Source organism: Aotus nancymaae, unplaced genomic scaffold (assembly GCF_030222135.1).
Source record: "Aotus nancymaae isolate 86718 unplaced genomic scaffold, 86718_ANA_hifiasm-v0.15.2.pri h1tg000028l, whole genome shotgun sequence".
Classification (NCBI taxonomy): Eukaryota; Metazoa; Chordata; class Mammalia; order Primates; family Aotidae; genus Aotus; species Aotus nancymaae.
Genome location: NW_026988441.1, coordinates 12,978,403 through 13,000,357, shown reverse-complemented (window position 1 = coordinate 13,000,357; position 21,955 = coordinate 12,978,403). Strand labels below are relative to the sequence as shown.

Genomic DNA, 21,955 nt, shown 5'->3' with positions numbered 1-21,955 from the left:
GGCAGTGGTGAGCCGACTTCGTGCCATTGCACTCCAGCCTGGGCAATAAGAGCAAAACTACGTCTCAAAAAAAAAAAAAAAAAGCCCTGGCCACTGAGTGGTTACTGGTGGCATGTCTGTCTACTCTGCCGGTAATGCCTAAATAGAGCCCCTACCCATCCCATAGGGAACTCAGGACCACAACTGTGTTGTTTCGCACCTGCAGATTTCCTCCAGGTCCTGGGAACACAAAATGGGAAGTTCTACCTCACCACCCATCTCATGCCAGCCAGTGACAGGGTATGATGACAAAAGTAAGCCAGTCTCGTGGCTCTCAACTTGTAATCCCAGCACTTTTGAGAGGCTGAAGCGGGAGGACTGCCTGGGCAACAAAGTGGAACCCCTGGCGCTACAAAAATTTTAAAATTAACCAAGCGCGGTGGTGCGCTCCTGGAGTCCCAATTACTCCGAAGGCTGAGGCAGGAGGATCACTTTTAGCACAGGAATGTGAGGTTACAGTGAGTTATGATCGCGCCACTGCACTCGTCTGGGCAACAGAGCGAGACCCTGTTTCAAAAAAAAAAAAAAAAAAAAGGCAAGCCTTAGTAAATATTCCTGGATTCCTGAAGGGGTGGAGAAAGGAAAAGGACAGGCGGAGGTCTAAACTAGAGCAGGAACCCACTCTCAAGAGTATGACAGCTCCAGGCTCCGGGGGACAGTCCTTTAACCATCCATCCCAAAATTAAGCACGGTTGGAGCCAGAGTCACAGCAGTGAACAAATGAACAATGGTTCTGGTTCCTACTGATAACAGAGGTTTTAGGGCCTCTAACCTGGGAGCCTCTTTCCTTCCTGGATGCCAGGAGCAGGGCCCCAAAGAGGCACGCATGCGCAATGCAACGTCTGCCTTAGTCCCGGAACTTTAGTACCTGGGCGCAGCGGCGCACCCGGACCCGGAGCATTCTCAGGCGGAAGTGTCTCTTGGGTGCGTGGGCGTGAGGTTGGTGTGCGGGGCCAGCTGGGCGGTTCACAAGTCCGAGAGAATCAGGATGGAGGCCGTGGCGACCGCGGCGGCGGCAACGAAGGAACCCGACGAGGGTGAGTGAGATCTTGGTCACGCGAAGGCGGCAGTTGGGTGCGGCTGCGGTGTGTCTAGGAAATGATTCCCCCAGGAACGCGAAGGAGGACTCGTTTTAGGGGGACACCCGTCCCCCTCCTCCTTGCCGGTCCTCTTCCTTGTTGCGGGCTGACCTCCTTTTCCTCCATTCCTTTCCCCCGAAATTAACCTCTTCCCGGTTCCAGACCAACACTTTCCATGTCCCTAACTCATTTCCTTACTAGGCTACTCTGGAGTTAACAGAAACCTCTCCTTTGCCCGGCCTAATTCCAGCATTGTCTCAGGCCAGCACTTCTCAAATTACCTCCTTCCGTATACCAAGTTGAGCCTTCCCTTGCCCCAGACGAATCCTCCTACCTCTCCAGGCTAAACTTCTACCTGCCTGATGCAAACTTGACTTATCCCAATCTTTTTTTTTTTTTTTTTTTGAAGAAAGAAAGAGAAAAAAGAATGAAGGAGAAGAAGAAAAAGGAAGAGAAAGAGGGAGAGAGAACGGGAGTATTGCTTTATTGCCCAGGCTAGAATGCAGTCTAAAAATGGGAATGGAAAACCTCTTTTATGCCAATAATTGTGCTTAACAATGGAGACAGGAAGGAATAAGGGAAGAAAATAACAAACAAGCAGCCAACCAATATTTCATTTAAACCTATGAAATACTATGCAATTACTGATGAGTGATTTACTTCCAATTATATAGTCACTTTTAGAATAGTTGTGATATGATACTGATAAGAATGTATGTTTTATGTATTTGAAGTGGAGAGTTCTATAAATGTTTATTAAGTTTACTTGTTCCGGGTCTGAGTTCAAGTCCTGGATATCCTTGTTAATTTTCTGTCTCGTTGATCAGTCTAGTATTGACAATGTGATGTTACAGTCTCCCACTATTATTGTGTGGGAGTCTAAGTCTCTTTCTAAGTCATTAAGAACTTGTCTTATGTATCTGGGTGCTCCTGTATTGGGTGCGTATATATTTAGGATCATTAGCTCTTCTTGTTGCATTGATCCTTTTACCATTATGTAATGTCCTTCTTTGCCTCTTTTGATCTTTGTTGCTTTAAAGTCTATTTTATCAGAGACGAGAATTGCAACTCCTGCTTTTTATTTATTTATTTATTTATTTATTTATTTTTGCTCTCCGTTTGGTTGGTAAATCTTCCTCCGTCCCTTTGTTTTGAGTCTTTGTGTATCGTTGCATGTGAGATGGGTCTGGATACAGCATACCGATGGGTTTTGGCTTTTTCCTGTCTGTATCTTTTGATTGGAGGATGTAGTCGATTTAAATTTAAGATTAATAATAATATATGTGAGTTTAATACTGCCATTTGATGCTAGCTGGCTGTTTTGCCGTTAGTTGATGTAAATTCTTCATTATGTTAATGTTCTTTACTTTTTGATAGATTTTTGGAAAGGCTAATACTGGTTGTTCCTTTATATGTGTAGTGCTTCTTTCAGAAGCTCTTGTAAAGCAGGCGTGGTGGTGGTGAAATCTCTGTAAGTACTTGCTTGTTCATGAAAGATTTTATTTTTCCTTCGCTTGTGAAGCTTAATTTGGCTGGATATGAAATTCTGGGTTGAAAGTTCTTTTCTTTAAGGATATTGAATATTGGCCCCCACTCTTTTCTGGCTTGTAGGGCTTCTGCTGAGAGATCCGCTGTAAGTCTGATAGGCTTCCCTTTGTGGGTAACCTGACCTTTCTCTCTGGCTGCCCTTAGTATTTTCTCCTTCATTTCAACCCTAATGAATCTGACGATTATGTACCTTGGGGTTGGTCTTCTTGAAGAGTATCTTTGTGGTGTTCTCTGTATTACCTGGAGTTGAATATTGTCCTGCCTTACTAGGTTGGGAAAGTTTTCCTGAATCATATCCTGAAGAGTATTTTCCAACTTGGATTCATTCTCTTCTTCCTATTCAGGTACACCTATCAAACATAGATTAGGTCTTTTCACATAGTCCCATATTTCTTGGAGACTTTGCTCATTCCTTTTTATCCTTTTTTCTCTAATCTTGTCTTCTCGTTTTATTTCATTAAGTTGGTCTTCAACCTCTGATATCCTTTCTTCTGCTTGTCAATTCGACTGTTAAAATTTGTGCTTCACGAAGTTCTCGTGTTGTGTTTTTCAGCTCCATTAATTCACTTATATTCCTCTCTAAATTGTCTATTCTCGTTAGCATTTCGTCAAACCTTTTTTCAAAATTCTTAGTTTCTTTGCATTGGGTTAGAACAAGTTCTTTTAATTCACAGAAGTTTCTTATCATCCACCTTCTGAAGCCTACTTCTGTTAATGGAACGCACTTGTTCTCCATCAGGCCTTGTTACGTTGTTGATGAGGAACTGTGATCCCCTGTAGAGGGAGAGGCATTCTGATTTTGGGTATTCTCAGCCTTTTTAGGCTGGTTTCTTCCCTTCATTATAAATTTATCCATCTGTCGTCTTTGTAATTACTGACTTTCTAATAAGGCCTCTGAGTGGACGTCCAACTTGTTGATTCCCAGCGCCAAAATCTGAGCAATCCACTGCGCCGGCCAAAACAGCGGTGTTAGGATTGATGGCGCTCTTCTGCTCGAAAATCTCCGGTCTGGCTCCCGGGGATCGCCGCCGCGCCAAGGCGCTGGCAAAACTGCTGCGCCGGCCACAAGAGTCACGCTGACGACCCGTGGGGCTCCTCCGCTAGGAATCTCCTAGTCTGTGAGCAACAAAAATTCGTCTGAAAGTGTGGCGTCCTCTCGTTCTCTGCGCTTTCACTGGGAGCTACAATCCCGAGCTGCTAGTGATCAGCCATCTTGGATCTCTCTCCGACTTATCCCAATCTAATGATTCCATCATTTCATTGTAAGTCCCCTTACCCTCAAAGTCCGAAATCCAGCCAGGCGCCTTTCAAAGTCTTTATTCAGTTTCTGTGCTTCCCCCCAACCCTCAAAATAATCCGATGTGGGGTGAGGTGTGGTTGGAAGTCTGGCTCAAACTCCACTGGCCAAGAATTAGTAATTGTGGAAACCAGATGGAAATGATGGGTATATGGAGGTGGACGGAGTGGTGTCGTTGTATTTTCTACTTTTGTGTATGTTTGAAATTTTCTAAAAATAAAAAATTTAACCTAAAAAACAAATCTAAGGCTGGGTGCAATGGCTCCCACTTATAATCCCAACATTTTGAGAGGCCAAGGCAGAAGGGTTGCTTGAGGGCAGGAGTTTTGAGACCAGCATGGGCATCATAGAGAAACCCTGTATCTACAAAAATTTAAAAATTAGCCAGGCGTGGTGGCTAGGGAGTAGCTAAGGCAAGCTACTCGGGAGACTAAGGTGGGAGTATCACTCGAACCCTTTCACATTTCAGGGAGCTAAGATTATTACACCACTGCACGCCAGTCTCTGCAACAGAGTGAGACCTGAGCCCAGGAGTTTGAGACCAGCACTGGCAACATAGCGTGACCCATCTCTACAAAAAATTTAAAAATTAAGGCCTGGTGCAGTGGCTCATGCCTGTAATCCCAGCACTTTGGGAGGCTGAGGCAGGCAGATCACCTGAGCGCAGAAGTTGGAGACCAGCCTAGCTAACATAGCGAAACCCATCTCTACTAAAAATACAAAAATTAACCAGGCATCATGGCATGTGCCTGTAATCCCAGCTACCTGGAAGGCTGAGGCACCAACCAGAATCACTTGAACCCGGGAGGTGGATTGCAGTGAGCAGAGATCGCACCACTGCACTCCAACCTGGGTGACAGAGTGAAACTGTCTCAAAAAAAAAAAAAAAAAAAAAAGCCAGGTGTGGCGGTGCATTCCGGTGGTCCTAGCTACTCAGGAAGCTGAGATGGGAATATGACTTGAGCCCAGGAGGTTGAGTCTGCAGTGAGCTGCGTTTGCGCCATCACATTCCAGCCTGGGCAACACAACAAGATCCTGTTTCAGAAAAAGAAAAAGAAAAAATCTATCTCTTGGCCCCATCTATCTCCTCTAGAGAGTCATGTATACTTAGTCTCCGTTTCCTTACCTCCTGCCTACCACTGTCTTTTACCCTAAGAAACTGCTCTGATTAGGATCCCCACTGACTTTCCCCGTGTTGTTCAATCCAGTCACCCCATTCAGGTTTTTTTGTTTTTTTGTTTTTGTTTTCTGAGAGAGAGTCTCGCTCTGTTGCCCAGGCTGGAGTGCAGTGGCGCAATCTCCCAGGTTCAAGTGATTCCCATGCCTCAGCTTCCCAAGTAGCTGGGATTACAGGCACCCACTACCACACCTGGCTAATTTTTTGTGTTTTTAGTAGAGATGGGGGTTACACCATATTGGCCAGGCTGGTCTCGAACTTCTGACCTCAAGAAGTCTTCCCACTTCAGCCTCCCAAAGTGCTGGGATTACAGGCGTGAGCCACCACACCTTGCCCATTCAGGTTTTTTTCTTACTAGTCTGGAGTAGAATTAAATGATGTTGACCCTTCCTTCTTACACGCTTTCCTTTTGCTTCTGTGACACCACAGTGCCTTATTTCCTGCCTCTTGGGCTGCTCCTTCTCAGCCTCTGACTTTGTTTTCCAGAGGTACTGTAACAAAGGACCACAGGCTGCATGGCTTCAAGCAACAGGACTTTGTTCTCTCATAGTTCTCTAGGCCAGAAGTCTGAAGTCAGTGTTGCTGAGCTGAAACCCAGGTGTCTGCAGCGTTGTGTCCCCACAGGCTCTGGGAGAGAACCCTTTGGTTTTTTTTGAAGTTTTGCTCTTGTTGCCTAGGCTGGAGGGAGTGCAGTGATGCAGTCTTGGCTCACTGCAGCCTCCAACTCCAGGGTTCAAGCAGTTCTCCTGCCTCAGCCTCCTGAGTAGCTGGGATTACGGGCATGCGCCACCACACTCGGCTAATTTTTTGTATTTTTGGTAGAGATGGGGTTTCGCCATGTTGGCCAGGCTGGTCTTGAGCTCCTGACCTCAAGGGATCCACCCACCTTGGCCTCCCAAAGTGCTGGGATTACAGGGGTGAGCCATTGCGACTGGCCTTTTTTTTTTTTTTTTTTTTTTTTTTTTTTTTTTTTTCATTGAAGGTAACAGTAATGGGTTCCAGGGATTAAGGTGTAGCTATCTTTTGGACAGCCAGTTTTTAGCTCCAGAGGCATTCCTCCCCACATCTGTGCAGTGCTTTTTCCTGGACCCTTTTCTCATCCCTCTCTCACTCCCCCTGCCCTCCCCGACCTGTAACTCTCTCATTTCCCTTGGCTTTGGCTTTTGTCCTTTTTTTTTTTTTTTTTTTTTTTGACAGAGTCTTGCTCTGTTGCCCAGGCTGGAGTGCAGTGGCACAATCTCAGCTCACCACAACCTCTGCCTCCTGGGTTCAAGCGATTCTCCTGCCTCAGCCTCCTCAGTAGCTGGGACTTCAGGCATGTGCCACCATGCCCGGCTAATTTTTGTATTTTTAGTAGAGACGGGGTTTCACTATGTTTGCCAAGCTGGTGTTGAACTTCTGACCTCGTGACCCACATGCCTGGGCCTCCCAAAGTGCTGGGATTATAGGCGTGAGCCACCGCACCCGGCTAGCTCTTGTCTTGACTCTGATGACACCCACAGCTCTGTCTCCAGCCCAGCACTTCTCTCCTGAGGAGTCTGGAGACCCGTGTAGCAGCAGTCAGACCATTCCCGAGGCCAGAGCCTGGGACCTTACCCTGGATGCCTCCCTTACCTCCCAGCACATGAGCCTCATGGTTCCCCCACTCAGCCTCTTGACATCTTTCTGATTCACTCACTCATGATCCTGTTCCCTCCTCCACAGCCCCTGCCCTTGTCCATTTCAGTCTTCAGCTGCATTGATGATCGAAATCCTCCGATACACACTACACATGTAACGTCATCCCTTCTCCTCCCCAACCCAGCCACGCCGCCTAAAGGAGTTGTCTCTATACTCTGTCTTCACGTATTTCCTACTTGCTGCAGGGCTGCTCCCTCCACTCTTGGGAAACAGCTCTCACCACAGTTTGCCAAGCGCTCAGCTTTCCTGTTTCCTTTTCTTTTTTTTTTTTTTTTTTGAGATAGAGTCTTCTCTCTGTCACCCAGGCTGGAGGACAATGGCTAATCTCAGCTCACTGCAACTTCCGCCTCCTAGGTTCAAGTGATTCTTGTGCCTCACCCTCCCGAGTAGCAGAGATTACAGGCGCCCACCACCATGCCCAGCTGATTTTTGTATTTTTAGTAGAGATGGAGTTTCACCATGTTGGCCAGGCTGGTCTCGAATTTGAGGTGTCAAGTGATCTGCTCACCTCAGTCTCCCAAAGTGCTGGGTTACAGGCATGAGCCACAGTGCCCAGCCAGCTTTCCTGTTTTCTTTGCCTGTATTATCTTTGATCCTGACTGTATGCCACATCAGACTGGATACCTCCTGAGGGCAGGAGCCGGACTGGATTCATCCTATGGATCCTCAGCATTGCCTGACATAGGGCCTCTCAGAGATTTAGAGTTATTAAAGAGTGGTTGAGTGAACGCATGGATGCCTGAGAGTGTGAATGAATGAGTAAGCAAATTAGCAAATGTATTAATGATTTACAGAATTGACTGGATCAGCCGGGCGTGGTGGCTCACGCCTGTAATCCAAGCACTTTGGAGGCCAAGGTGGGCGGATCACCTGAGGTCGGGAGTTCAAGACCAGCCTGACCAATATGGTGAAACCCCATCTTAAAAAAAAAAAAAAGAATTGACTGGATCAATAAGTCAGGACTCAGGGCCTTTGCAGTAGTTGTTTCCTCTGCCTGGAATTCTCTTTTCCAAGAGATCTCATGGCTTAATCCCTCACCACCTCAGGTCTCTACTCAAATGCCACTTTTTTGGCAAAGCTTTCTCTGAGTCATCCATTTAAAATTGCAGCCTTAGCCAGGCATGGTTGCTTACGCTGTAATCTCAGCACTTTGGAAGGCTGAGGCAGGAGGATCATTTGAGGCCAGGAGTTCAAAACCAGCCTGGGCAACACAGCAAGACCCTGTCTCTACCAAAAAATTTAAAATTAGGTGGGGTCCATTGGCACATGCCTGTAATTCCAGCACTTTGGAAGGCCAAGGTGGGAGGATCGCCTGAGCTCAGGAGTTTGAGACCAGCCTGGGCAACCTAGTGAAACCTTGTCTCTACTGAAACTTAAAAAAAAAACAAAAAAACTTAAAGATTTAAAGATTAACTGAAGTATGGTAGTGTATGCCTGTAGTCCTGGCTACTCAGGAGGCTGAGGCGGGAGGATTGCTTGACCCCAGGAGTTCAAGGTTACAGTGAATCACAGTTGCACCATTGCACTTCAGCCTGGCAATGAAGCGAGACCCTGTCTCTAAAAAAAAATAAAAATAGGCCAGTCACAGTGACTTACGCTTTTAATCCCCAGCATTTTGGGAGGCCAAGGCAGGAGGATTGCTGGAGCCCAGGAGTTCGAGACCAGCTTGAGTAACATGTCATTATCCTGTCTCTATAAAAAATTTAAAAATTAGCCAGGCATGGGGGTATGTGCCTATGGTCCTAGCTACATGGGAGGCTGAGATGGGAGGATCTCTCAAGCCCAGGAGGTCAAGGCTGCAGTGAGACGTGATTGTGCCACTGCACTCCAGCCTGGGTGACAGAGCAAGACCCTGTCTTGAAAAGAAAAGAAAATTACAGCCTCCTCCACCTCCTTACCTCCTCCTTCCCTCTATATTTTTCCACATAACTCCGGGAAACACAGAACACATATTGTTTTTGGTAATTATGTTGCTAATTGTGTCCCCTACTAAAATGTCAACGTTTGCTCACTGTGGTTTCTCTAGTGCCCAGAACAGTGCCCAGAATATAGTAGGTACCCAGTAAATGTGAGCTGAGTGAGTGACTAAGCACCCAGTCCCTTCCCACACACCCATCTCTGAACTAACAAATCTCCCCTTCCCTCAGGCTGCATGGAGCCTAGACCTGGACACTGGGGTGAGCTGAGCCGGACACCAGTCCCATCTAAACCCCAGGAAAAAGTGGAAGCGGTTGAGGCAACGCCAGTGGCCCTGGACAGTGACACCTCCACGGCTGAAAATGCAGCAGTGAGTGCCATGCTGCATGCCGTGGCTGCCAGCCGCTTGCCTGTGTGCAGCCAGCAGCAGGGTGAACCCGACCTGACAGAGCGTGAGAAAGTAGCCATCCTGGCCCAGCTGTATCATGAGAAGCCCCTGGTGTTCCTGGAGCGCTTCCGCACAGGCCTCCGTGAGGAGCACCTGGCCTGCTTTGGTCATGTGCGTGGCGACCACCGTGCAGACTTCTACTGTGCCGAGGTGGCCCAGCAGGGCACTGCCCGGCCCCGCACCCTGCGTACCCGCCTCCGTAACCGGCGCTATGCTGCCCTGCGAGAGCTGATCCAAGGTGTGGGGCCAGATGGGTGAGAGTGGGCACAGATGGGGAAGGAGGGGAGACTGAGGCAGAGGGAATTAGAAAAAAGAATGCAAGAACAGAAACACAGAGACAGAAATCCTGAGAGAAGTTTTGAGACAAAGAGACAGGGACACAGGAAGAGACTGAGACAGAAATGCAAAGTAAAGGGGAGAGATAGACAGGTCTAGGGAAAGAATGGGACAGGCAGTGAGAATAGATCATAATTTAGTGGATGACAGAAGTGGCATTTCAGATCAGTAAGCTGAGGACACAGTACACAGTGCTGTGATAACTAAGGAAGAAAACATGAGATCCCTACTTCACACCATATACAAAGGCATCAGAGGAAACCAGAAGGAGTTTGTACATGACCTTGAGGACACAGAAGCCTTCTGAACAGGACCCCCTCTGAAAACCATGAAGGAAAATTATTGATAGCTTTTTGACCGTGACATAATTAAAAGCATCCTTGTGACCACGACACCAGAACCAAAGTTAAAAGATGAGAGCGAAGCAGAGAGTAAGTTAAATTGTTAGGGCGAAGGCACAAGTTATAGAGAGGTTCATAGAGAAAGAGTGAGAGGCTGGGTACGGTGGCTCATGCCTGTAATCCCAACACTTTGGGATGCCAAGGTGGGCAGATTTCTTGATCTTGGGAGTACAAGACCAGCCTGGGCAACATGGCGAAACCCAGTGTTTACAAAAAATACAAAAATTAGCCAGGCATGGTGGTGCATGCCTGTAGTCTTAGCTACTCAGGAGACTGAGGTGGGAGAATTGCTTGAGCCTGGGAGGTGGAAGTTTTAGTGAGCTGAGATCCTACCACTAAGCTCTAGCCTAGGCCGTAGAGCCAGACTTTGTCTCAAATGAAAAAAAAAAAAAAGTGAAAGATGGGCTGGGTGCGGTGGCTCAAGCCTATAATCCCAGCACTTTGGGAGGCCGAAGAGGGCAGATCACTTGAGGTCAGGAGTTCCAGAGCAGCCTGGCCAACATGGTGAAACCGCGTCTCTACTAAAAATGCAAACAAATTAGCCAGGCATGGTGGCAGGCACCTGTAATTTCAACTACTCAGGAGGCTGAGGCAGAAGAATCGCATGAATCTGGGAGGCAGAGGTTACCAAAAAAAAAAAAAGGAAGATGAATGATTGAATGAGGTGGGGGTAGGTGACAGAAACTGAGAAGAGCAGGAAAGATAAAGGAAGAGATGGAGAGAGACCCAGAGCCGGGGTGGGTGATAATCCAAGTTAGGGAGAAGGAGGGATAGAAACTGAATCTGCTAGAGGCTGGGCACTGTGGCTCATTCCTGTAATCCCAGCACTTTGGGAGGTCGAGGCAGGTGGATCACTTGAGATCAGGAGTTCAAGACCAGCCTGGCCAATATAGTGAAACCCCATCTCTACTAAAAATACAAAAAAATTAGCCAAGCACTGTGGCAGGCGGGTGTAACCTCAGCTACTTGGGAAGCTGAGGGAGGAGAATCATCACTTGAACCCGGGAGATGGAGGTTGCAGTTAGCCAAGATGATGCCATAACACTCCAGCCTGGGCATCAGAGTGAGGCTCCATCTCAAAAAACTGAATCTGCTTGAGGATGCCAGAAACAGCTGGGAGTAAGAGAGCTGGCGGGAGTGGGGAAGCTGAGCAGGACAGGGACAGTCACAGCCTATGGTGCTGCAGAGGCCAGGAGTCTGGGCAGTTTCTTGACCCTAGGCTCTGAAGACGGGGCTAGGACCAGTGGAGGGGAGGGACTGGGGCAGGTTTAACTGTTATCTGAGGGACAGAGTTGCTCCTGCAGGAACAGGCAGCCAGGGGACATGCAAATAACCCAGGTTTTGGGACGGTGGGGAAGCCAGATCCACCCAAGGGGTTGCACTCGGGAGAGGTCGGATCTAGGGCCTTCTACCACCAGGAGGGCCTGGCTTTCCCAGGGATACTCACACGGGCAGATGCCCCATCTGACCTGATCCCTTGCACACACGTGCCAGAGCCATGTGGATGTACTCACAGACACCCCCCGCAGTGCAGGTGTGTCCAGGCGCGTCCACTGTCAGCCAGACCGGGGCCTCACAAACAGACACACACAACCTGCTGCATTCCTGCATGCTGACACCTAGACAGACAGGTGCCTGTGGGCATATGCTGGGCCTCATGGAGAGGTGTGTGGACGCAGGCCATACACACATCCACAGGCAGGAGCTTGTGTATCGTGCCTGGACACAGCTGTACACCAGCTCCAGACCTTCAGAGCCTCAGAGGCCAGGATGGAGCCAGGTCTACTTAGGCACACACATGCTTGGATGCATGAAAACTCTGGAAGATACAGGCTGGGCCACGCACACACACACTCAGGTGCCTGCATGAGTAATCATGTGCACATGACCTCAGGCGCCTGCATGAGTGCTCGTGCGCACAGCCTCGGGCACCTGCATGAGGACTCACATGCCCACCTCAGGTGCTTCTGAATGTGTGCACACACACACTTGGACTGTGTATGCACATCATCCCACAAGCATGATCACATACACACCCACACGGACAGGTCTGCTCAGTCACTCACCCCATGCCCACCCTGTCTCTCCTCTGTGCAGGGGGCGAGTACTTCAGTGATGAGCAGATGCGGTTCCGGGCCCCCCTGCTGTACGAGCAGTACATCGGGCAGTATCTCACCCAGGAGGAGCTCAGTGCCCGCGCCCCGACCCACCAGCCCCCCAAGCCCGGGTCCCCTGGCAGACCCGCCTGCCCGCTCTCCAACCTGCTGCTCCAGTCCTACGAGGAGCGGGAGCTGCAGCAGCGGCTGCTCCAACAGCAAGAGGAGGAGGAGGCCTGCTTGGAGGAAGAGGAAGAGGAGGAGGACGGTGATGAGGAAGGTGAGGGCCAGTAGCAGGGAGACCCCAGATTCTGGAAACCCCAGTCGTGGGCCTGCACGTCTCCACTTCATGGCAGCAGACTGGGCCCCCAGCCTGCAAAAGCTGACATTGTGTCCCTCCCTGCCCGGCCTGACCCTCTCCCTGTGTGCCCTTCCAAACCTGTAGCATCCCTGCCCCCTACTCCAAGGCACCAAATGATCCCTCGCCAACAGGTCTTTGCTCAGGCCATTCCCTTTGCCAGGAACGCCTCTCCTCCCACCCTTCAGGTCTCATCCTGACCCGAGGATACGGTCTCCAGAGCACTGTATGGTCATGCAATTGCATACCCCTGGAGGGCAAGGACCAGGGCCATCTCTGTCACTGCTATGTTCCCAGAGTCACCCAGCACAAGGCTGGGCACAGGAGCAGCAGCTCTCAGTGGGCTGTGTTCAGTGCCTGCCTGAGTGCACCCTCATTCACACCCCCTCTGGTCTCCCTCTGCAGACCAGAGGTCAGGCAAGGACTCGGAGGCCTGGGTCCCTGACTCAGAGGAGAGGCTGATCCTGCGAGAAGAGTTCACCAGCCGGATGCACCAGCGCTTCCTGGATGGCAAGGACGGGGATTTTGACTACAGGTGCTCCTGTGCCCCCTACCTCCCCATCCCCCAGCCCAGCATCCCACGGCCTCTGGCCACATGCAGAGCCCTGGCCAAGCTGTGGGGGCTTCCCTTTGTGGAGCTGGAAGGCCCTGAAACAATTCCAGGATGTGGACTGTGGGGTTGAACAGCCAAAGGAGGAGGCTGGGTGACCTTGGATGAGCCCTGTCCATGTCAGACCCTCAGTCTCCTCACCTGTAAGGCAAGGGGTGAGCAGGGATGACGTATAGCTCAGTATCAATGAAACCCTAAAACACTTCCCTCCTGGCAGGTGGCAGAAGCCACTACCCCAACTCCCTCCAAGTGTCCCTAGGAAGCCCAACCTCTTCCCCGGGACCTTGGACCTCCTCATGCTGCAGGAAGTAACCCCTGGCAGGGTTCATGCCCGGCACGGAGGGGCTTGTGCTGGCTGCCCCCACAGTTGCCAGTTGTTCATTTCTCCAGTAGCACCCCAGGGCTGAGACACATGGGCCACCTGCTTTGAAAAGGACCCAGGAGAGTGACATGTCAGTCAAAGATTGGTTTTGTCATTTAAGGTAGCTTTGCCTTGTGGTCCCAAACACTGGGGCCCGGCAGCAGAGGGCTCTCCTTGGTTTCACATCCGGCTTCGATGACACAAGAAATGTGTGACCAAACGTAGGCAGACCCCATGTCCGTCCTGAGGTGGGCTCATCAGGAAAGTGGGAATTGTGATTACCACTGCCATGGGTCCCAGCCATAGTCACCGGAGCCTCCACCAGTTCTGGGATCCCCAGCTCTTGCATGGAATCTGGCTGCTCCACTTCCAGCCAGGACCGCCTGCTCAGAACCCCGTTTCCTGCACGCAGAGTAGTGAGCAGAGGGCCTGGACCACGGTGACCCTCAGTCAGCAGGCACTACTGCCGTTCCCAAGCCAGGGGCCCAGGAGGAGGAAATTGGGGGGCCAGTGTGTCCCCTCGGGAGGGCAGCTGTTGGGCTGCAGTGGCCTCGACACGTCCCCCATCTGTGCATTCAGTCAGCATGTGCCGAGCGTCTGTGAAGTCCACGGGCTCTGGGAATAAGGCGGAGGCCAAAACCAAAGAAAGGCTTCCCCGCCTGGAAAGAGGAACCACTCTAGTTAGGAAGATCGAGAATTTTCTAGCACTTCATGGTGATGGAGCCATGAGGAAAAGTGAAGCATGGGGAGGGGAGTGACAGGGTGGCCAGGGAAGGCCTCTCTGAGGCGGGGACAGCAAAGGCCTGCAGAAAGTCGGTGGGGGGAGGGGAGGAGCATTCTCTGGCAGAGGCCACAGCAGGTGCCAGAGCCTTCGGCAGCACCAAGGGACAGAAGGGGCCAGAAGTCACAATGGGTAGGAGATCTCTGAGTGGCCAGATCAAGCTGGGCTTGGTGACCCAAGTGATTGCCACTGGGTTTGCTTGCTGCCCTAGAGCATGGGCAGCTGTCCTGCCTGTGGTCGGGTCTGGCTGGTCCCCAGCCTCTGTCCACTGGAGGGCAGTAGCAAGCCCCAGTGGTGAAGGCAGAATGTCAGAATGCTGGTGCGGGCAGAATCACCCCCACGTGGTTCTCTGTGGAGAGCCACTGCCTGCTTGGGAACTACTCCCCATGGGTCGCCACATTTTACAACTTTTTAAGAAAAACTAGAGTTTTGGGTTTTTTTTTTTTAGACAGGGTCTTCTTTGTCACCCAGGCTGGAATGCTGTGGTTTGATCACAGCTCACCGCAGCCTTGACCTCCTGGCCTGTAGCGAGCCTCCCGCCTCAGCCTTCTGAGTAAGCTGGGACTACAGGTGCTTGCCACCACACCTGGCTACTTTTTCCATTTTTTTGTAGAGACAGGGTCTCCCTATGTTGCCCAGGGCTCCAACTGCTGGGCTCAAGCCATCGTCCTGCCTTGGCCTCCCATAGTGCTAGCTTGCAGGTATGAGCCATCATGCCCAGCCCGGAGTTTTTATGCAAACTCTGATTTGGAAACTGTTTCCTTTAGTTTTAAACCCTGAGAGGCCCACCATCCCCCTCAGAGGGTCAGCTCTAACGTCTGCCAGCACATGGCCTTTGACATCAAAGTGCCCCAGGCCCTTGACCGGGGCATCCTAGGGTCCCAGGAAGACCCAGTCCTTGACAGCCTCCTCCCCCTGCAGCGCAGTAGATGACAACCCCGACTTCGACAACCTGGACATCGTGGCACGGGATGAGGAGGAGAGGTACTTCGATGAGGAGGAGCCCGAGGACGCACCCAGCCCAGAGCTGGATGGGGACTGATGGCCGCCACCCTTCTCACCGCCTGCCCCATCCTCGACCCCAACAAGGCAGCTGATTCCAGGCCAGCTCAGTGACCCTTTCTCTAGGGGGATATCAGGGCAGCGCCCACTGACCCACACATACCATCATCTCGCTGGGTGTAGTCTTATCTCAGGCAAGCCCACCCTCTCTTGTTTCTGGGGTTCCCTACCTTTCTCCTCTCTCCCACCCCATCTCTGTCGTTGCCTGTCTGGGCTTCTTTCTGTTTCTCCCTACCCCCACTCCCTCTTTCCAGTGCTCTGGCTGGCTGTCTCTCCCTGTCTCCCCTTTTCTCTCTGCCTGAGGCTCTGTCTCCACCGCAGGGCCCAAGGTGAAAGTCCTCCCCTTGCTGGAGGCCAGCTGGCAGGGCCTTTCGTGGCTGGAAGCGGCCAGTTTGGTTCCAGTGCTGACCCCTGGGCCCCGGCGCGGCTGCCTCCCGTGCGTCCGTCTCCCCCTCTCTGTTTATGTCTGCACTCTGTTTCACACTCAGAGCCTCCTCGCTTCTGTTAGGTTCCCATCTCTCCTTCTCCCTCACTCTGGGCCTCTTGTTCTTTCTGCTTGTACATTTCTACCTATCTAGGCGTCTGCTGCCACTGTCCCTCTCTATCTGTCTCTCAGCCTTTATCTCTGGGTTTCATCCCCTGCTCCAGGCTCTGGGCCCCTTCTTCCCCCTTCCCTCAAACCTGGCTGCTGTCGGCTAGGCAGTACGCTGACCACTGAGTAATGCAGCCCCCGGGGAGGAAGGAGACCCTGGGGAAGGGAGGCTGGGGGGCAGCTCTCATCTCTCCCAAGGACCCAGGCTGGGGGTCACGGGGCCTGCCAGCTTGAGTGTAGAGGGAGGGGGGACTCTACCCCCTCAGCCCCACCAGCCCCCCTCTGCCCAACCACAATTTTCCCTTCCTCCGCCTTCCTCTCCCTCTCCTGTTTACACTCCCCAAATGTGCACAGGCTGTTATCATGGGTCCTGAGTCATCCCACACGCAGCCTGCCCCAGCATCCCTGCCCCCAGCTGGCCGCAGGGCCCGCCCCATGGAGCCCCCTGCCGCCCTGGGCTAATGGGAGCCAGATGGCCGCCTGGTGACTCAGCCACGGGTCTGTGGGAACCCAGGCGTCCCGCCTTCCCATGCCCCCACACCCGGCTCCTGCTCCCCCAGCAGACACAACACACAGAAGGGCCTGGCCACTGTTGAGGGGGCGCACAGGCCAAGGGTCAGCAAGACAGGGCCTGGGGACTCCTCATGCCTGTGTGATGGAAGGGTGGCGTCCTGCCGTGGCCGAGCCTGAAGGACCCTCAAAACTGCCTCCTGGAGTCCACAGTTCCTGACCTCCAAGCCTCAGCTGTGCCCTCTGGGTCAACCAGAATTCGAGCCAGACAGGGAAAGTGAGAGCTGGACGGAGGAAGACAGATGTTCAGACAGAGCAACTACTAAAGAACGAAAGCCTCCACTATGGAGTGCTTCTGTCCTCTCCAGGACCAGGCGACAGCCCGGTCAGCTGACCCAGTGAAATGGGTCAGGGGAGGCCCGGAAAGGTGCTGCTTCCTCAAGGCCACTCGGCCATCAGAGACAGACGTGACACACGAACCCAGGCCTAGGGCCACAAAGATCCTAGAGACCACCGGCTGTCCGGCCGGTCAGGTGTCGGGGCCATCCAGAGCCGGACAGCGTTGGAGGGACAAGTGCACACGCAGGCGTCCTCACACAGGAAGGTTGGAGAAGGGTCAGACGGCGGGCCTAACGCCCCATGCTGGCCACTGTCCTGCACAGACAGGATCGGGTCATCATGTGGAGATCAGTCTCCAAATCACTGAGTTGGCCCAGCTGTGCTATGCGCTAAGGACTACCAATATCACTCCTCTGTCACCCAGAGGAGGAAGCGGTTGCCAGGCCCAAGATAACCCAGCAGCCAGACTCCGGGACCTTGGGGTCACACCTCTCGGAAAGCCAAGAGTGCAAGATGTCTCTTCCGTATCTGCATCTGTGCCCCGTTTGTAAGAGCAGAGGGCCTGGGCCACAGGAAGAGTATCAGCCTTTGGTGACAGGCACATTTTTGACCAGTCTGTCATTTGGTCATTAAATTTGTTTACGCTATACTTTGCTATAACATAAATTTGTTGTGACCGTTTTTAAAAAGCGATGAGAGACACAGAAATTGAGTCAGAATTAGGTTTAGTCAGATGGTCAAGACGGGAGCGTCTAGTTGACAGACAGAGGTGGAGCCGGTCCTAGCGACAGGGATTAGAAGGGGAGACAGGAAGAGAGGTGGAGACAGAGTGGGGCAGGGATGGCGGGAGACACACCCCCTGGTCCCTGCCTGGGGGTGGTGGGCCCCCTGGTCCCTGCCTGGGGGTGGTGGGCCCCCAGGCAGGCGCCTCCCATCCCCCTCCCAGTTCTCCTGGGGTTGGGGTAGGCGGAAAGGCTGAGTCAGGGAGGGCAGGCCCCGCTGGGAGAGAGCCCCTAGGTGGGCATCCGGCCCCCACCCCTGTGTCTCCTGTCCGTCCTGGCCCTGGCCTGGCGCACTGGCCTGGCCGGCACCCCGCCACCTCCCCCCGCCCTGTGAGTCCTGCCAGAGCGAGCTGCCTCCCTGCACTCCCCCTCCAGCTCCTGTCGCTCCGTCCCTCTGTCCACAGTCACTTCTCCCTGCTTCTCTGCGTTTCCTTCCTGCCCGCTGCCTTCCTCCCTCACCGCCACTGCTGTCTTCTCATTCTGTCTCCGCACCTCTCTAGTTGTCAGTGTCTCCCCGTTACTTTCCGTCTCCCCCTCTCCTCCCTTGTTTTTCACATGCTTCTCCGTCCCTCCCTCCCTCCCTCTCCTCCCCACCTTTTCCACTCCTTGTCCCCAGCCATTCTCAGCTCCTGCCACCTCGTTTCCCTGTCCCTTTCTCTGCTGGAGCCTCTCTCTGGGGGCTCTGTTCTACCCTCACTTTGCCCTTTCCCCTCCCTGCTGTGTGTCTTGGCCCGTACCCCAGGCCCCATCTCCTCTGTCTCCCACACTCTGGGAAGCCCAGCTGGGACAACCAGGTTGGAGCCTCACTGGCAGCCCCTGGAAACCCAGAATGAGAGGTCACCACCTCTCGCCCACCCAAAAAGGGCGCAGGAGGGGACAGCGAGGTTGCGGGGCCTGTCTGTCCAGAAGGAAATGTCTGTGCTGTGGCCTGGTCACCCCCACCCCCAGGACCTGCTGGGCTGCTGCCGCCCCCGGGCCGGGGCTGAGGCCGAGTAAACACAGCAAACACAGCCGCCGGCAGCCTGGGATATTTATACCGAGGCTGGGCGTGGGTCCAGTGCCCACCACAGCCCCTGCCCTGCCCTGCCTGCTGCCACAGCCAGCTCCGAGCCAGCGTGGCACCAGCTGGTAAGGGGACGCGCCGCAGAAACAGCCTGTGCTGGGTATGGAGGCCAACAGGCACTGGCCACTTACGATGCCGGCAGCTTCATAGACGCACCCAGCACACAATGCAGACCCAAGACCCACACTCACAGCTGCTTGCAAGGCACACATCCACCCCTGTTGAGAATGTGAAATGCCCTCCATGGTGATGCACAACAGACACACACAACTCCACACACTGCAGTTGCCAGCTCTCCTGTGGGAACACAGAATGCAGACACCACCTCAGCACCTGCTCACAGCACCCACAGGCTAGGAACACCAGTCCCTGAGATGGACACACACAACCAGGAAGTACAGCTCTCCCTCACACACACATACACCAAGAACCACAGCAAGCATGCTGGACACTCACCACGTAGACACACAAACATGCTCAGAATACCAGCGACACACACTGACACAATGCAACCCAGAAAACAACTCACAACTCACCAGCCTCATGTAAGAACACACACAGCTGGGCATGGTGGCTCAAGTCCGTAGCCCCAGCACTTTGGAAGGCTGAGGTGGGTAGCTCACGAGGTCAGGAGTTCAAGACAGGCTGGCCAACATGGTGAAACCCCATCTCTACTAAAAATACAAAAATTAGCCAGGCATGATGGTGGGTGTCTGTAATGCCAGCTGCTCGGGAAGCTGAGGCAGGAGAATCGTTTGAGCCCAGGAGGCGAAGGTTGCAGTGAGCTGAGATTGTGCCATTGCACTCCAGCCTGTGCAACAGAGCAAGACTTCATCACACACACACACACACACACCCCTGGAAAAAACATTCTCACAGATTAACATGGAGAAAACACCCACATTTCAAGTCAAACTTACACTAAAAAATGTACAAATTTATACCCAGAATAACAGTGAAGATGTTCAGAAAAGTATCACACACACAATATGCCCCAGATACATGGCCAACTGGCAGGATCAAACAGTGCCAGGGCATAAAACCCACAGAAAATACAACAGCTTGCCCAGCAGAAATACAAAACGCAGACGCACACCCCAGAAATGCAACACAGCCACAAACACACGGAGCTAACACGTGCTGGGGACACACACAAACGAGGCAGTCCGTATCACACAGCATGCAGGCCCCCAGAACACCCCATTTGACACACAACTCAAACCACAAAGCTCGCAATCACACAGACACAATAAGGTCCTAACACAAAGCCACACTGGAACCTCAAACACTGCATGTACAGAGAATGAGCGGGAAGGGGCTTTCTCTCGCCGACACCCCCACCTCCCCGCTCCCCTTCGCTGACCCGGGTCCCAGGCCTGTCGTGGGAGGGGGCAGGAAGGCCTGAGCTGGCCTCCCCCAGCGGCTTCCTGCCCCAAGGGGGCCGGACAGGAAGCTGGGGCTCCAGCCGGAACCCAGGCTCCCCCCACGACTTCCCTCTGTGGCCCCGGCTGCCTGCAGAGGCGGGGGCGGGGCGGGAACAGGGCGCGGGTCGCCCCGAACCCGCTGCCCTGCCCCTGTGGTTGGCCACAGGCGGAGGGCAGACTTGTTCCAACGGGGCCGAGCCACCCAGCGGGCTTGGGTGCCAGGGTGGCAGGGCAGAGGCAGCCCGCACGCGGCTGGGGAAGGTGCTGAGCCCACACTTTCCCCTCCCCGCCCTGCGGGGCTGTGCCAGCTCAGCCGGCAGCCCCGGGCAGGTGGGCGGGGTGTGTCACGAGGGCGGGGCAGACAGGCCGACCACACCGCGAGTGCGCAGCCAGCACTTGTCCTCAGGCTGAGGCACGAGCTGGGGCTGGGCGTGTGAGGGCTGCGTCTGCCACCCTGGGGGTGTGTCTGCTCCGTCTGGGACCCTGGGTGTGACAGTGTATCTGGGCGTGACGGGGTCGCCTGCAGTCTGTGGGGCCCTGTGGGACTCCCCAGGCTGGAGCTGTGCGTGTGTGGCGGAGGGTGTGGGATGTCAGACTGAGTGGGTAAGACCAACCTGCTGTCTGTGCGGTTGTGACGCGTCAAACCTCCGTGTGGGGTGTGTCTGGTGGGATTGTGACGGGTCCGACCGTGGACAGGCACCCTGGGGCTGTTTGTGACTGTGACCCCGTGGGAGAGGAGGCAGCTGCTGGGGGATCCATTTCCTGTTGGGGCTGTGATGCCGCGCGCATGACACTGTCTGTTTGAATCAGTGTCTGGTGTACGGTGGTTGCGACCATGACCCTATGGAATATATTTGTATTACTGTGTTGCGCCAGGTCCCCGTTGAAGTCTCCGCTCGTGTTGTGTCCCAGTGAGGCTCCCAGGCTGGGCGGTGTTTATGCGATGGGCTGGCACTCTCTCTATTTGTATCTGTGTGTATGTGGGCTGCAGCTACCGCCAAATGACACAGCCCACGTGTTCTGGGCCCTGCAGGAGTCTCTGTGTTCACGGCAGCTGTGAGAGGTGAATGTTTGTGGGCACCATCCGCGTTTCCCCCCGTGTGAGTGTGTCTGTATGTGTACATGCGCCGCATCCTCCCAGGGCTGCAGCGATTACAGCCTTGTCACTGTGTCCTACGCTTATGACTGCCTCTTGGGGCCAGGCCTCGGCGTCTCTATACCTATCCAATTGGTGGCATGTCCTTGCATAGTGAACTCCTCCTGCTTCCCACTCCTCCCTCTGCTTCACCCCTCTGTGCTTCTGGACCTGGGGCTGGAGGAGTCACCACATTCCTACCCCTAGGCTGAGCTGGGAGGGCCCCAGGACCCTGGCACCCAGACCCAGTGCTGCCAACAGCTCTCATGCCCACAGGCAAAGGAATCACAACAGTCACACTGTCCTCCCTCCCAGGAGGAGAATCACTGGGCTTGGGGAAGTGAAACCTGGGAGAAAGAGTGGAAACCGAGAGGCAGGAGAAAGAGGAAGCAGGAGAGAATTCAGGAGTGGGACCATAGCAGATGGGAAGAGATGGAGACAGTAGAGGGAGATCCACTGATGGCCGCTGATCCTTGACCTCCCAGGATCAAGTGATCCTCCCACCTTAGCCTCCAGAGTAGCCAGGACCACAAGTGTACATTAAAAAAAAAAAGTTTTGTGGCCAGGCACGGTGGCTCACACCTGTAATCCCAGCACTTCGGGAGGCCGAGGAGGGCGGATCATCTGAGGTCGGGAGTTCAAGACCAGCCTGACCAACATGGTGAAACCCCGTCTCTACTAAAAATACAAAAATTAGCTGGGCATGGTGGCGGGCGCCTGTAATCCCAGCTACTTGGGAGGCTGAGGCAGAAGAATTGGTTTAACCCGGGAGGCGGAGGTTGCAGTGAGCCAAGATCGTGACATTGCACTCCAGCCTGGGCAACAAGAGCAAAACTTGATCTCAAAAAAAAAAAAATGTTTTGTAGAGATAGAGTCTCACTTTGTTACCCAGGCTGGTCTCAAATCCCTGGATTCAAGTA

General features: G+C 53.2%; 1 protein-coding gene across 2 annotated transcripts; it reads left to right on the top strand.

Annotated features, from left to right (window-relative positions):
* The first annotated feature begins 850 nt into the window (after window positions 1–850).
* Window positions 851–17,280, top strand: CCDC97 (coiled-coil domain containing 97). Of its 2 annotated transcripts, none has more exons than XM_021670417.2 (5): window positions 851–1,076; window positions 8,968–9,423; window positions 12,020–12,298; window positions 12,782–12,911; window positions 15,050–17,280. In XM_021670417.2, exons 1-5 carry the CDS (start codon window positions 1,028–1,030, stop codon window positions 15,168–15,170), a joined length of 1,035 nt encoding a protein of 344 aa, XP_021526092.2. In that variant the 5' UTR covers window positions 851–1,027; the 3' UTR covers window positions 15,171–17,280. The 2 variants fall into 2 exon arrangements, with proteins under 2 accessions (XP_021526092.2, XP_012316889.1); XM_012461466.3 differs by lacking the exon at window positions 851–1,076 and adding an exon at window positions 1,107–3,928.
* Window positions 17,281–21,955: the final 4,675 nt, after the last annotated feature.

Excerpts from the sequence above, each read along its gene's own strand:
- CCDC97 (XM_021670417.2), top strand. The coding sequence starts at position 1,028 with ATGGAGGCCGTGGCGACCGCGGCGGCGGCAACGAAGGAACCCGACGAG. Across the intron at positions 12,299-12,781 it reads GGAGGACGGTGATGAGGAAG|ACCAGAGGTCAGGCAAGGAC; the intron begins GTGAGGGCCAGT and ends CTCCCTCTGCAG. Across the intron at positions 12,912-15,049 it reads GACGGGGATTTTGACTACAG|CGCAGTAGATGACAACCCCG; the intron begins GTGCTCCTGTGC and ends CTCCCCCTGCAG.